This window comes from Liolophura sinensis, chromosome 5 (genome assembly GCF_032854445.1).
Source record: "Liolophura sinensis isolate JHLJ2023 chromosome 5, CUHK_Ljap_v2, whole genome shotgun sequence".
NCBI lineage: Eukaryota > Metazoa > Mollusca > Polyplacophora > Chitonida > Chitonidae > Liolophura > Liolophura sinensis.
Genome location: NC_088299.1, coordinates 9,781,682 through 9,794,527, shown reverse-complemented (window position 1 = coordinate 9,794,527; position 12,846 = coordinate 9,781,682). Strand labels below are relative to the sequence as shown.

The 12,846-nt window shown below is 39.8% G+C and overlaps 2 protein-coding genes across 2 annotated transcripts in view; both read right to left on the bottom strand.

Annotated features, from left to right (window-relative positions):
• The window catches only part of LOC135465440 (golgin subfamily B member 1-like), a 61,687-nt gene extending 55,610 nt beyond the window's left edge, over positions 1 to 6,077 (bottom strand). The window contains exons 1-2 of the mRNA XM_064742679.1: positions 5,738 to 6,077; positions 3,741 to 3,890 (exon numbers count right to left, since the gene is read on the bottom strand). Of these exons, the coding sequence (XP_064598749.1) occupies positions 3,741 to 3,890; positions 5,738 to 5,947 (360 nt within the window). The 5' untranslated portion in view covers positions 5,948 to 6,077. The remainder of the gene's footprint in view (positions 1 to 3,740; positions 3,891 to 5,737) is intronic.
• Positions 6,078 to 11,175: 5,098 nt separating this feature from the next.
• Positions 11,176 to 12,846, bottom strand: part of LOC135465855 (inositol 1,4,5-trisphosphate receptor type 1-like) — a 115,158-nt gene continuing 113,487 nt past the window's right edge. The window contains exon 69 of the mRNA XM_064743218.1: positions 11,176 to 12,785. Coding sequence (XP_064599288.1) covers positions 12,168 to 12,785 — 618 coding nt within the window. The 3' untranslated portion in view covers positions 11,176 to 12,167. The remainder of the gene's footprint in view (positions 12,786 to 12,846) is intronic.

Genomic DNA, 12,846 nt, shown 5'->3' with positions numbered 1-12,846 from the left:
ATTACATTTGTGTCTTAAAGTGATAAGAAGTTATTTTAAGCAGAGAAAATTGATAATCTGAACTTGAGGAGTTCCTAAAGGAAAGAGATGTCATTTGTGCCTCTGGAAAAATATTTGAAGACAAAAGAGTTCCAACTCGAAACTCTCCTATTGATCCATTGCATAGATGAACATGTACATGTATACATGTACTGGAAATAATACAGCATGTTGCACGTGTGCTGACAGTTACATAGGTAAAGCAATGCTCCCTTTAATTCAATGCAACTCAACAAGTTAATGATCACATTCAATTGCTAGACTGATACGTAAACATATACGATTCATATTGTATATTCGCATGTACAGCACTGGATCATATACAATATGTAGATCCTTTGCAGCAGGATCAATTTTTCACACAGTACATGTAAAACAGATTTGAAGACAGGGTCAAAGAACACCCATGATGTATTAGTATACATTTGTTCCTGTGTCCTACCTTGTAACAGACTGGTTGTTCCACTGGGTTTTTCCACGTGACACATTTATAATGAGGAGTCAGGGATCTACTGCTGCTGTCCATGATGCAGATTTGCACAAAAATGCACAACACAAAGTCCTTTGGTGAAGACAGATTCCAGTCAAACTATTACGTGAACATGTCTATGCCCTCGTCAAATGTGACACCATCAAATAAACACGATTCACATTTTGTCCGGCAAATCACGCCAGCTGAACAGGTACATGAAGATTCAGTTCTCAGTAGAATTATCCCGGGGAAAATATCCAATAATCATAACCATACACAGGAAAAATTGCAGATTTTCATTTCAAAAAAAGACACGACAGAATAATGACAGAATTTGTTCAACCTGATCAGAAAAAATCTTCACTGGTACATATACATGCAGTATAATCCTTGATAAATCCTTGACGTGTTGGTTTCTGCAAAACATCCACACCTAAACATGGGCCTTCTCTAGTTTCTGTCAGGTAAGAATGTAACAATGCACCATGGTAATGAATTTTGACAAATATGTGACACACACTTCTGCAAGCATTTCAGCAAAAACGCACGAATTCCAGAAAAATCATTGAAGGCTCAGAGTCCAGTACAGTACACGCAATTCAACCATAGCCAAAAAGGCTTATGCTAGTGTGCACTTGATAGAGTAGTCCCCCGCACTCTGGAGTTCTTATCTTGTCTTGGTCATCTGATATTCTAGACTCTCCTTAACCGAATCATGTTCCAAAAGGCCCACGTGTATACAGTATACATGTCATACGTGCACATAACACTGATGGTGTACAAAGCCTACAAACTTCATGTAACACCATATATGTACAGATATCATAAAAGAGGATATAACTTGAGCTATGAATGGCTTATCTCTCAATACCACAGACAACCATTCTCTGTATTATTGGTTCGTGACTGTTGACCAGTGCAACTGACGACAGGTCAGTTGGCTCAGAATAAGGGACCAGCATTTGGGGCTTTGAGGACCAAGAGGCCAACAAAAGGAAATATGAACTGTGCTATCGTTTAAACCCTGTTCAAATGTACATACACATTGTACAGCAATCACCCACTAACCAGACAGGCCATGCTCCAGTGGAAACGTATAATGAGAACAGAGCGCGGGAAATTCTAACTGATTCTTTATTCATTTCCCTTGCTCAAGCTGAGGCAAGTCTAAGTTCACAGCCATTATGGCATTAATGCACATCATGCCTGATAAGTTGTCCTGTCTACCTTGTGAATAAAGCTGACATTTGCATACATATAGAATCAAAGCCACAATACATTTCCGCCCACATGTAATAAGAATGTGTGGAAGGAACAACCTGTTAAGTTCTGTGTTAATATTAACTAGTTTCCATCAATTTCAGTATTGAATCTGACATAGATAAAGCTACATGGTATTGGCATAGATATACAGAAGTCTACTCAGTTGCCTCTTACATGGACATATGTGGTAATCTAATATATATAAACAAATGCTTATCTGGAGACTGTATGTACAAGTACTTCAGCAATGATATTTTAAACTACCTATACAGACTCCTGTACATGTAACTACATGTAAGTCTGGAAGAAGGGATACCTGTGCAGTCTGATAACTGCCTGATCTACACATGGCTTGGAATCAAGGGCAACTGTGCAGGCCAAGAAGTGTGACAACAAAGGTGAAGGTCGCATTTCATGCACAGCAGTTTACTGGATACATATAACACCCAGTGAGCATGAGGAGCTAAAAACATATTTGTACCTCTTGTTTGTATGCACGTTGCTTCACCTCCTCTGTTCTAACTGCTGTCAATGCTTTGTGAAAGCAACAGCCTGGGTCAAACTACTTGTTTAACATTTTACATGTTAACATAACACAATTCATAAGTATATGTGTACATGTCCATACTTTTTACAGAATCAATGGTGAATATATGTACACATTCTTACTTTTCCAGAATCAGTAGTGAGTACATGTACACGTCCTTACTCTTACAGAATCAGTAGTGAGTACATGTACACGTCCTTACCCTTACAGAATCAGTAGTGAGTACATGTACACATCCTTATCCTAACAGAATCAGTAGTGAGTACATGTACACGTCCTTACCCTTACAGATTCAGTAGTTAGTACATGAACATGTCCTTGTCTTTACAGAATCAGTGGTGATAACATGCACATGATCTTAATACCTTTACAGAATCAGTGGAAAGTAAATGTACACATCCTTATCCTAACAGAATCAGTGGTGAGTACATGCCCTTAATACCTTAACAGAATCTCATACCCTACCAGGATCAGCGGTGAGTACGTGTACATGCCCTTAATACCTTTACAGAATCCTTCACCCTAACAGAATCAGTGTGAGTACATGTACATGCCCTTACATTTACAGAATCAGTAGTGAGTACATGTACACGTCCTCACCCTTACAGAATCAGTGGTGAGTACATGTACACGTCGGTAGCCTTACAGAATCAGCAGTGAGTACATGCATACGTCTTTACCCTTATAGAATCGGTAGTGAGTACAAGTAAACATTCTTACCTCTACAGAATCAGTGGTGAGCAGGCCTACATGTCCTTATCTTTACAGAAGTAGTGGTGAGTACATGTACATGCCCTTAATACCTTTACAGAATCCCTTACTCTAACAATCAGTGGTGAGTACACGTACACGCCCTTACCTTCACAGAATCAGTGGTGAGTAGGTCTACATGCCCTTATCTTTACAGAATTAGTGGTGAGTACATGTACACATCCCTATCTTTACAGAATCAGTGGTGAGTAGATGAACATGTCCTTACTCTTACAGAGCCAGTGGTGAATACATGTACACATCCTTATCCCTACAGAATTAGTGCTAAGTACATGTACACATCCTTACCTTTACAGAAACAGCGGTGAGTACAAGTAAACATCCCTGCCTTTACAGAATCAGTGGTGAGTACATGGACATGTCCTTACCCTTACAGAATCAATGATGAGTACATGAATACATCCCTACCTTTACAGAATCAATGGTGAGTGCATGTACACGTCCCTGCCTTTACAGAATCAGTGGTGAGTAGACAAACATGTTCTTACCCTTCCAGAATCAGTGGTGAGTACATGTACACGTCCTTACCCTTACAGAATCAGGGGTGAGTACAAGTACACATCATTACCCTTACAGAATCAATGGTGAGTACATGTACACGTCCTTACCCTTACAGAATCAGTGGTGAGTACACCTACATCTACTTACCTTTACAGAATCAGTTGTTTTATGTAGTTTGGATTCTAACAGGGTGACTCGCTCATTGGCCTCTCTTTCTAACTCCTCCACCGTCTGAACCAAAACTTCATTTTGTTCACTGAGATCATTCACGTAAGACTGCAGGATGCGCATACGAGTCTGTCCAAAGAAAAAGGAAAGTGAATTAGCAGATGATAGCTTTTACAAGGCAGATATATATACATGTACTATACAATCATGGAAGTACCAGTAAAAACAACAATCATCCAGCCTCATTAAAGATGAAACTTGATTCTAATTCATTTATGAAGCATTCTTGCTTGAACCAGTAGGCTCGATCTGTGTGCCCATAGACAGGGTTCCCATACTGGTAGACAGGACTCCTGTACTCCTGCACAAACTGCCAAACAGGAGAGCACTGTCAATAAAGGAAAAGCAATTCATAGACCGATGTTGGCGTTTGTCTGAAATTATATAAATTATTATGATTTAACTCTAAGCCCATTCTGGAGAGCTGTTTTAGCCCTATGATTTAACGCCAAACAGAAAGATAACATACTTCTTTATCCATGTGGGAAAGTAACCTGGGAGTTGTAAAGAATGGGGTAATATTTACGTGTTGATTTCCACGTGCATTCTTACGTCATTTTTTTTCCCCACGGTCACATCCTTTTACTGAACTTTCACTGATTAAAACTGAATGAGGAGATATTCAATTTGTATACAAAGAAAAACGTAAACATGACGTTTATCAATCTAGTTACTGGCACGTGTCACATGTGAAATTTCTGAGCTGTATTATTCGTAGTTCATACATTTTTGAATGGATTTACATTGTTTGTTGTGTAATGCTTTGGATTCGCACTTCCATCAGACAGCATGTTGGGTCCTTAGGCGGTTGCTTATACCACTACACGACTCCATTTGATGTCCTAGGATGGGGCTTTTAGATGTTTTTAAGACAGATGAGCTTGGTAAGGGTTGAATGCATATGTGCATGTGTCACATGCTTTTGTAATGTGTACTAAATCTGAAAAGGAACTAATATCTGGCCAGCCTCATTCAGGGAAGCATGAATGAACTGACATAAGAAGTGACCTAGAAAGTTATACATAAATATTACCCTAGTCTTTACAACTGCCTGTAAACCTACAGATTAAAGTCAACAATGATTCAATCAACACTGAAATCAAAGAAGACTAAATAGGTCAGCAATGAGTGAATAACAATGAATAGTCTAGCTGAATATCCAACACCCATCATGGACGGATCATAAGCCCACACTCCGGCCAAACCTGATCCACTCTCTACCGCCATGCTGACGCCATCGTCTGCACATGGCGGGCCCATCATGGTACCATCATGTGCATTTCATCCTGCCATTCTGATCAGAATTTTTCTGTGTTTATGCTGTTCAGTACAAACTTATTTATACATGTACATGTCTATATGTACTGATAAAGAAGTATCTTTTCCTGCTCAACAATTTCTTGCCAGACTGGAGTCTATAGCACTGGAGTTTGTAGCCTACTACTTGCAACTTTCCTGATAATAGCATGCAAATGACAAGCATATACATGTATTTACACTATGCTGATTTTAACATTGCATGCTTGTACAAAATGGGAACATAGGTGAAAGATGCTGTGATGTCATCATTAACTACTGTAGAGAAATAGAGTAAGTAACATGTCATACCTTCAGTTTCGTCATATACATTTTTTCTTTCCTTCTACATGTACATTCAAAACTTTAATTTCATGCTGTGGGCGTGTGTGTATATATGGTTAATGAACATTTAAATTGTGCACACAGACGGTAGCACCATAACATTTGCTTGACAGTCCTTTTCACTGTAATATGAACAGCAAGGCGGTAAAGTGAAATCCTCATGCTTCAACACGCACCGATCAACGAATCAAGAAAGTGATCAGCTGTCAATCATTTTACGCCATTTTTTTTAATGGACGCAACTTGACAAGCAATTTAGAAAACCTTCACATTACCTTCTGTGTGTCTTCCCCAGTTTTACCGGACTCGTCCAGACGTTTAAGTCTGCCTTCATAAAGGCCGCGGAATTCTTGCAGTAAGTTTTGCATCTGTCCGCTACTCGATGTCAACCGTGTCAAGCTTCCACCCGCGCCACCATTTGTTGTTGTTGTTGCTGACAGTCGCGTTGACGTATCACGGCCATCCTTGTAGCTTCTATCAGCCATGCCTACTCGCGATCTCTCCTACTTTTGGAGACTAAACGGTTATGATAAAATAAAAGTGTGATAATGACCTACATCTGCAATTAAAAGAGATTAACTCAGACCCTACAGACTACTTCACCAAGACGCTAACGTATCCCGGCACATTCAGACTTGTTTACAACAAGTGTTTCCATTGGTCGTTCATCACTCACGTGACCTGTTAACCTTTCTAACCCCTGCGGGTTGTTTTGAAAGTGCACGTGTTGGGCTCTCGAGTAAATGTCAAACAGAATGATATTTGTCATATAGTGAAGAATTCGGGTATGGCCGCACGTATGTCATATACAAGTCTGCCACTTTCCTGGGGTTTCGTTCAGCTTGAAATTATGGAACTATCTTAGGCAATGCGAAGTCATTTGTTTCTGTTTATACATGTAAATATTTGTACATATGTATGTACATTTGTATATATATATATATATATATATATATATATATATATATATATATATATATATATATACATCTTTAGTATACAGCCACGTACGAATCACTTATTTGATAATAGATGGAATATTTTTATCTTATATTTTCGTACACGTTTTTAATTGATTCTGTTCACGTTTAATTATTTTATGAACAAGTATCTCATTCATTTACAAGAACTTTCTTGTTACATACACACTCATACATGTGAGCGTCCACCTCGAAATCAGGCCGGAGACCCGGGATAAAACCCGAGTCGGGTCATACCAAAGACTTTAAAAATGGTACATGTTGCTACCTCGCTTGGGCCTCAGTACTAAGAAGTTGGAGCAAAGAGACACGACCAGTTGGCCTGCGGTGTCAGTATAATGTGGCTGGGTAGATGTCATGTCTGGTGTCTTCAGCATGGTATGTCAGCGACAGCAGCACGTTAGCGGCATGGACTCGCCCGGCCACAAGAAGACACAGTTATATGTGCACACACACCTAATGACTCCTCGTCGTGATATGACTGAAAAGTTGTTAAGGACGACGTTAAACCCCAAGCATTCACTCATTCATTTTATTATATCTATACAAGTATACAGCAATATTGCCCAGGGGAATTAAACATGGGATGGAGTTTGGTTATTTGGCTCCAATTCGCTCATATGACTGAAAAGTTGTTAAGGACGACGTTAAACCCCAAGCATTCACTCATTCATTTTATTATATCTATACAAGTCTACGGCAATATTGCCCAGGGGAATTAAACATGGGATGGAGTTTGGTTATTTGGCTCCAATTCGCTCATATGACTGAAAAGTTGTTAAGGACAATGTTAAACCCCAAGCATTCACTCATTCATTTTATTATATCTATACAAGTATACAGCAATATTGCCCAGGGGAATTAAACGTGGGATGGAGTTTGGTTATTTGGCTCCAATTCGCCTTTTGTCACCATGCAGGTCCTCCTCGAACTCGGAAGACCCAACTGGGTTCAAATCCGAATCGGATCATACAAGTATTAAAATGTTTAAAAATCACACTTGTTGCCACCTGGCTTGGCAAGAGGTTAGAGAAAGAAACATCACTGCCTGGCCCGGTGTGAGTATGATGTGACTGTTTGGGGTTTCATGTCTAGTGTCTTCGGCATGATACTTCGGAAGCCGCAAAGAGTCGACCTGTCACAAGAAGACATAGTGTATGCACACACCTAATCACTTCTTGTTGTCAAACTGTTAAGTATGTCGAACCCAAATAAATTTATTTTTTTATTTAATCGGTGTTTTATGCCGTACTCAAAAATATTTCACTTCTACGACGGCCGCCAGCAAGATGGTGGGAGGAAACTGGGCAGAGCCCGGGTGAAACCCATGACCATCCGCAGGTTGCTGACTGACCTTCCCACGTACGACCGGAGAGGAAGCCAGCATGAGCTGGGCTTGAAGCTGTCTAACGCATTTTACGTGATTTTCAAAACACAGATGATCTCTGTTTTAGCTGATCATATTAAATCTTTGTTTCCTTTATGTTCTTATTTAGGATTTTATCATTCTCATATTTAAAGCCACGGCTGTTTCCTGGTTTTAGCATCTTTTCGCCACGATATGGCTGAAATACTATGGTGGATAATGAAATACTGTCAAAGTGGTATTCATTCATTCATTCATTCATTCATTCAAATCCCACACACACAATATTAACATCTAACTTTCCTGTCAATATGTACCATACTCTTACCTACGTCATGCCTGTTCTGCTACATTTGCTGAATTGACTTCAATGCTATTTATTTTTACTGCTGTTTTACACCATATACCCAAGAAGTTTGCTGAATCCAGCATGATATATAAAATACGAAAATGAAAAAAACGAACGTTTCAAACGTAGAATCCGAATCTGCAAAGGCTAAGCGGAAACATTTGTGACGTTTTGTGAAAGCTTCGCAGAACTGTCATGGAAATTCACCTGTGCTGGAGTACCTCGAGGGTCGCACATTGGACATGTACCCTTCGTTCTCTTCATCAATGATTTCCTCTTGTGTATATAGGTCTACACCACACGCCCAGGCTGTCATGGAAATTAACCTGCGCTGGAGTACCTCAAGGGTCGCACATTGGACATGTACCCTTCGTTCTCTTCATCAATGATTTCCTCTTGTGTATATAGGTCTACACCACACGCCCAGGCTGTCATGGAAATTAACCTGCGCTGGAGTACCTCAAGGGTCGCACATTGGACATGTACCCTTTGTTCTCTTCATCAATGATTTCCTCTTGTGTATATAGGTCTACACCACACGCCCAGGCTGTCATGGAAATTAACCTGCGCTGGAGTACCTCGAGGGTCGCACATTGGACATGTACCCTTCGTTCTCTTCATCAATGATTTCCTCTTGTGTATATAGGTCTACACCACACGCCCAGGCTGTCATGGAAATTAACCTGCGCTGGAGTACCTCGAGGGTCGCACATTGGACATGTACCCTTCGTTCTCTTCATCAATGATTTCCTCTTGTGTATATAGGTCTACACCACACGCCCAGGCTGTCATGGAAATTAACCTGCGCTGGAGTACCTCAAGGGTCGCACATTGGACATCCACTCTTCATCCCTTTTATCAATGATTCCTCTACAGGCCTACGCAAAACAGGTGGAAATTGACCTGTGCTATACCTTGGAGTACATCGAAGAGCGCACACTGAACCTCCACTCTCCGTTCTCTACATCAGTTCCTCATTACATTACTAAGATCTTTTGCACTATGATCGTAATGGTTCTACCAATTTGTGCTCAGAGTGGTAGTTAAAAATCAATGTCGAAGAATTCTGAAAACGTCGAAGTTTGGAGAAAAAAAATCTTTTGTGTAAATGACCAAAATTGACCGATTCGTTTGAAAATATTAGAAAGCACATGGAAAGGTCACGATAGAAATAACTGAATTACGGAGGTTGTTTTTCATAGGTACTAAATCCTATAAATACACATTAAAAGTACCTTTAATCGTGTCTTTGTGAACTATGTATTATCCAAGTAAAGGGTATGCAAACTGTAGTGGTTGGGATCTCACGGGAACGTGATCTATATCTTAGGTGACATATTACATATGCATTCAGCAAAGGTATGCCGACGGCTCGTTAACTTTGTCGGATTTGATCCCAGGTCTCCCGATATCGCGGTGGACGCTCCAACCACTAGGCCACTGTAGCGGTAAAGTTATATAATACCTAAAACAAAAACACCAACACACTCACACATTTGATAATGAGACATTTTATTGACCAAATATATTTGATCAGCATTCACGTAGACATGCCAATGTTTTCAGAAGGGTTGGTGTCTGAATAATGTATATGTGAATATACAGTGTTCATCATTAAGTGATGGGTCTACTTAAAAAAAAACAATTGGGACAGAAGACAAAAATAAAATAAAATAAAATACAGGTATCTGCAATGGGCCCAGGGTATATGAGCGCGTTGAATACATGCAGGAATAAGATAAAAGGTAAACAATGTTTACAAACATATTTATGTTTGAACCAAACTCTTGTAGGAAACTTTCGTGTATAAACCAATATTACAAAGTCAAGCATGTGCACCTTATCCATAGTCATTATCCGTTACATGTGTTTCACAAACGTTCTGAATATGCAGGAACGGTTGACTTGATGAAACATCGGGGACGATTTCTGTTGTTCGTGGATATACAAGAACATACATCTTAATTAAGCATGCAGTAAAAATGGTAAAAAGTATAAAAAAAAAAAAAACTGATAAATAAAAAAAAATAACAATTGTTATTTTACTGCTTTCATTATTGCCAGTCCATTCAAACTTCTCCAGTTTGCACTGATAGTATACAGGTATGAAATATTTCAATACAGGTCATGCCAAGAAAATTAATTCTGTTCTAACATTATCTTTGCATACCAGCCAAATCACCTTGTAAAAATATAACTATTAAAGTGATATGTCTACAGGACTTTCTATGTAGGGTTACAGGACATGTAAACTTTAATATATGCACATGTTTATGAAACTTCATACATGTACGTATTGATACTCATAAATATACTTTATTATGATTCCACATCCACAGAAACATTGCAATAGTTTTACTCTTTCGCATGACATTAATTTGTTGCTGTGTGCATATTTTCCCGGCCTATTTGCGGTCATTCAGAAATTAAACATGAATCGTCTAAATAAGGTATATTCACCATTTCTGCTGTAGTGCAAAATCTACTAGTGCAGCAGTGTTCAGGGTTCTAAACATGTGACAACAATTCATGTTCACATTTAACCTGTTAGCCAGGGAACTCATCAAAAACCCCTGAATGTTATCACATCTTCCTTAATAGCCAATTTACAAATAAATCTTTCACAAATATAAAAACCAATCAACATATTACTGAAATGAGAGACAAAAAACAGACTAAATTATCAAATTTCAAGCATGACAACTAAAAACAAATTATGCTTTTTTTATATATATATAATAAGACATTAAGAAATTCCAAACATTGCCAAAACTTATCGTAATGAACTTTAATGCAGATTATTTGATTAGTATGTAAGTGATAACCACAAAACGATATTAATTCTGTATGGTGTTTTTGATTGATGGGATGACAACCGATGGTAAAAGTGTTATAGTAAGGTTCTCTGGGTAAGTGCCCCTTAACCAAGTTTAAACATGTTTAAACAGATTCCTTATGTAAATTGAGCACAACCCTCCACCCCCCCCCCCCCACCCCCCACCCCAAAAAAAACCCCAAAACACCAGAGTGGATATGGATAAAAGTATGCTTAATGTAAGATTTGATGTGCATGTTGTAGGTGGTTAGATTAGAGGTTTGTCCGTGGGATAGTCCAGTGGTGAGTAAAAAAAGAGAGAAATTGCAAACATGATATAAATGTACATGTAGAAGATGATATGATAAGCTTCTTCAAATATTGCATATTGTTCTTTACTGAACCAACAGCCTAAACATTTACAACAATTATACCCCGAACAATCAAATCTGGAAGTCAGCACTAACGACGTTGTCACCTAGTAGCTTTACACACGAGTGCAGATTGCCCATCTAGAGACAACTGAATGTATAAACCTGTAACACAGACTTGTATGTATGACATCATGCATTGTATTAGGGTTAGACGTCACAGAACATGGCTTCTCATAGGAGGCCTTATTCAGTATCACAATATAAGGCACTATAACAAGAAGTACATGGTCAAAGGCAGGTCTTCATGACCTAAAGTCTCATTTAATATGAAAGTCAGTGTAGTTTCCTTTTGCTAAAGTCAAATGTCGTACAGAGTCATTGCTCTCATCACTCTGTGCATGAGATGAAATCCCAAAGTGATGACATGATCATTCAGTGCCAACCCAAGCATCAACATTTTCATACACAATAGTTCACTGTGACACCATGTTCCCCTCCCACCCCCACAACAGTCAATGCACCACTTTCTTTTCAGCGTTAAAACACTGGCTCAGTCCAGATTTCCTTCATTAACTGCTTACGGAAAAACAAGACTGGGAGATGAAAAAAAAAGCCAACGAAATGCTTTCTTCACTGTTCATTGCCAAAGACCTGACATAAGCTTTTGTTTCGAAGCTATGTCTTCCATCTAGTTCACCCAAAACACTCCATTCTCTTTTCGAACATGCCCGCATGTTTCATACAAGACTGTAGAGGCAGATGTCTTAACTGTGTGTAGCCTGTTATAAATTCCCTCCAGAAATTCAGAGGAGATCGTTAGCCTAGGCCCTGCTCTCACCATCGTCCCGCGCAGGTGGACTCGGTGGTGGACTATCATCATCATCGTCGTCATCATCATCAAATTCATCCATTTCTATCATCTCAGGTGGTGGTGGTGGAGGGGGGAGGTTTGGTGGGGGGAGGTTTGGTGGGGAGCGGTTTGGAGGTGGGATATTGGGTGGTGGGAGGTTTGGAGGTGGGAGATTGGGAGGAGATGGAGAATCATCATGCAGCAGGTCATAAGAGCCATCGACTGTAGCGCTGTCTGTGTCAGATGTATCTCCGATCAGAGCCTCATCATCGTCATCGTCGTATCTGCGCTGCTGACGTCTCAGACTGCGTTGGTATCGTGGAGACCGCTCCTGACGGGCCTGATCTGCATAACGCATTAGTGAGACGTTTGGGGCTTCCTGGCTCGACCTCCTGCTCTCCTCCCTGGGAGGATCACGGTCACGTGACAACGCTCTCTCCTCACTGTAGGAGCGAGAAGGTTGGGCAGGGTATTCAGGCTCAGAATCCATGTTAGGGTCAGGCTGTCTCATCCCGAACATAAAGCGCCGATGCTTCTCTTGCCACCTCTTCTGGCGCAGTTTCTCAACCTTCCTCTTCTTTTCTGCCTCCTGAAAAAAAAATATCATGAAAGTGTGAAAAGCGTAATTTGAGCATCACTTAATTCATGTG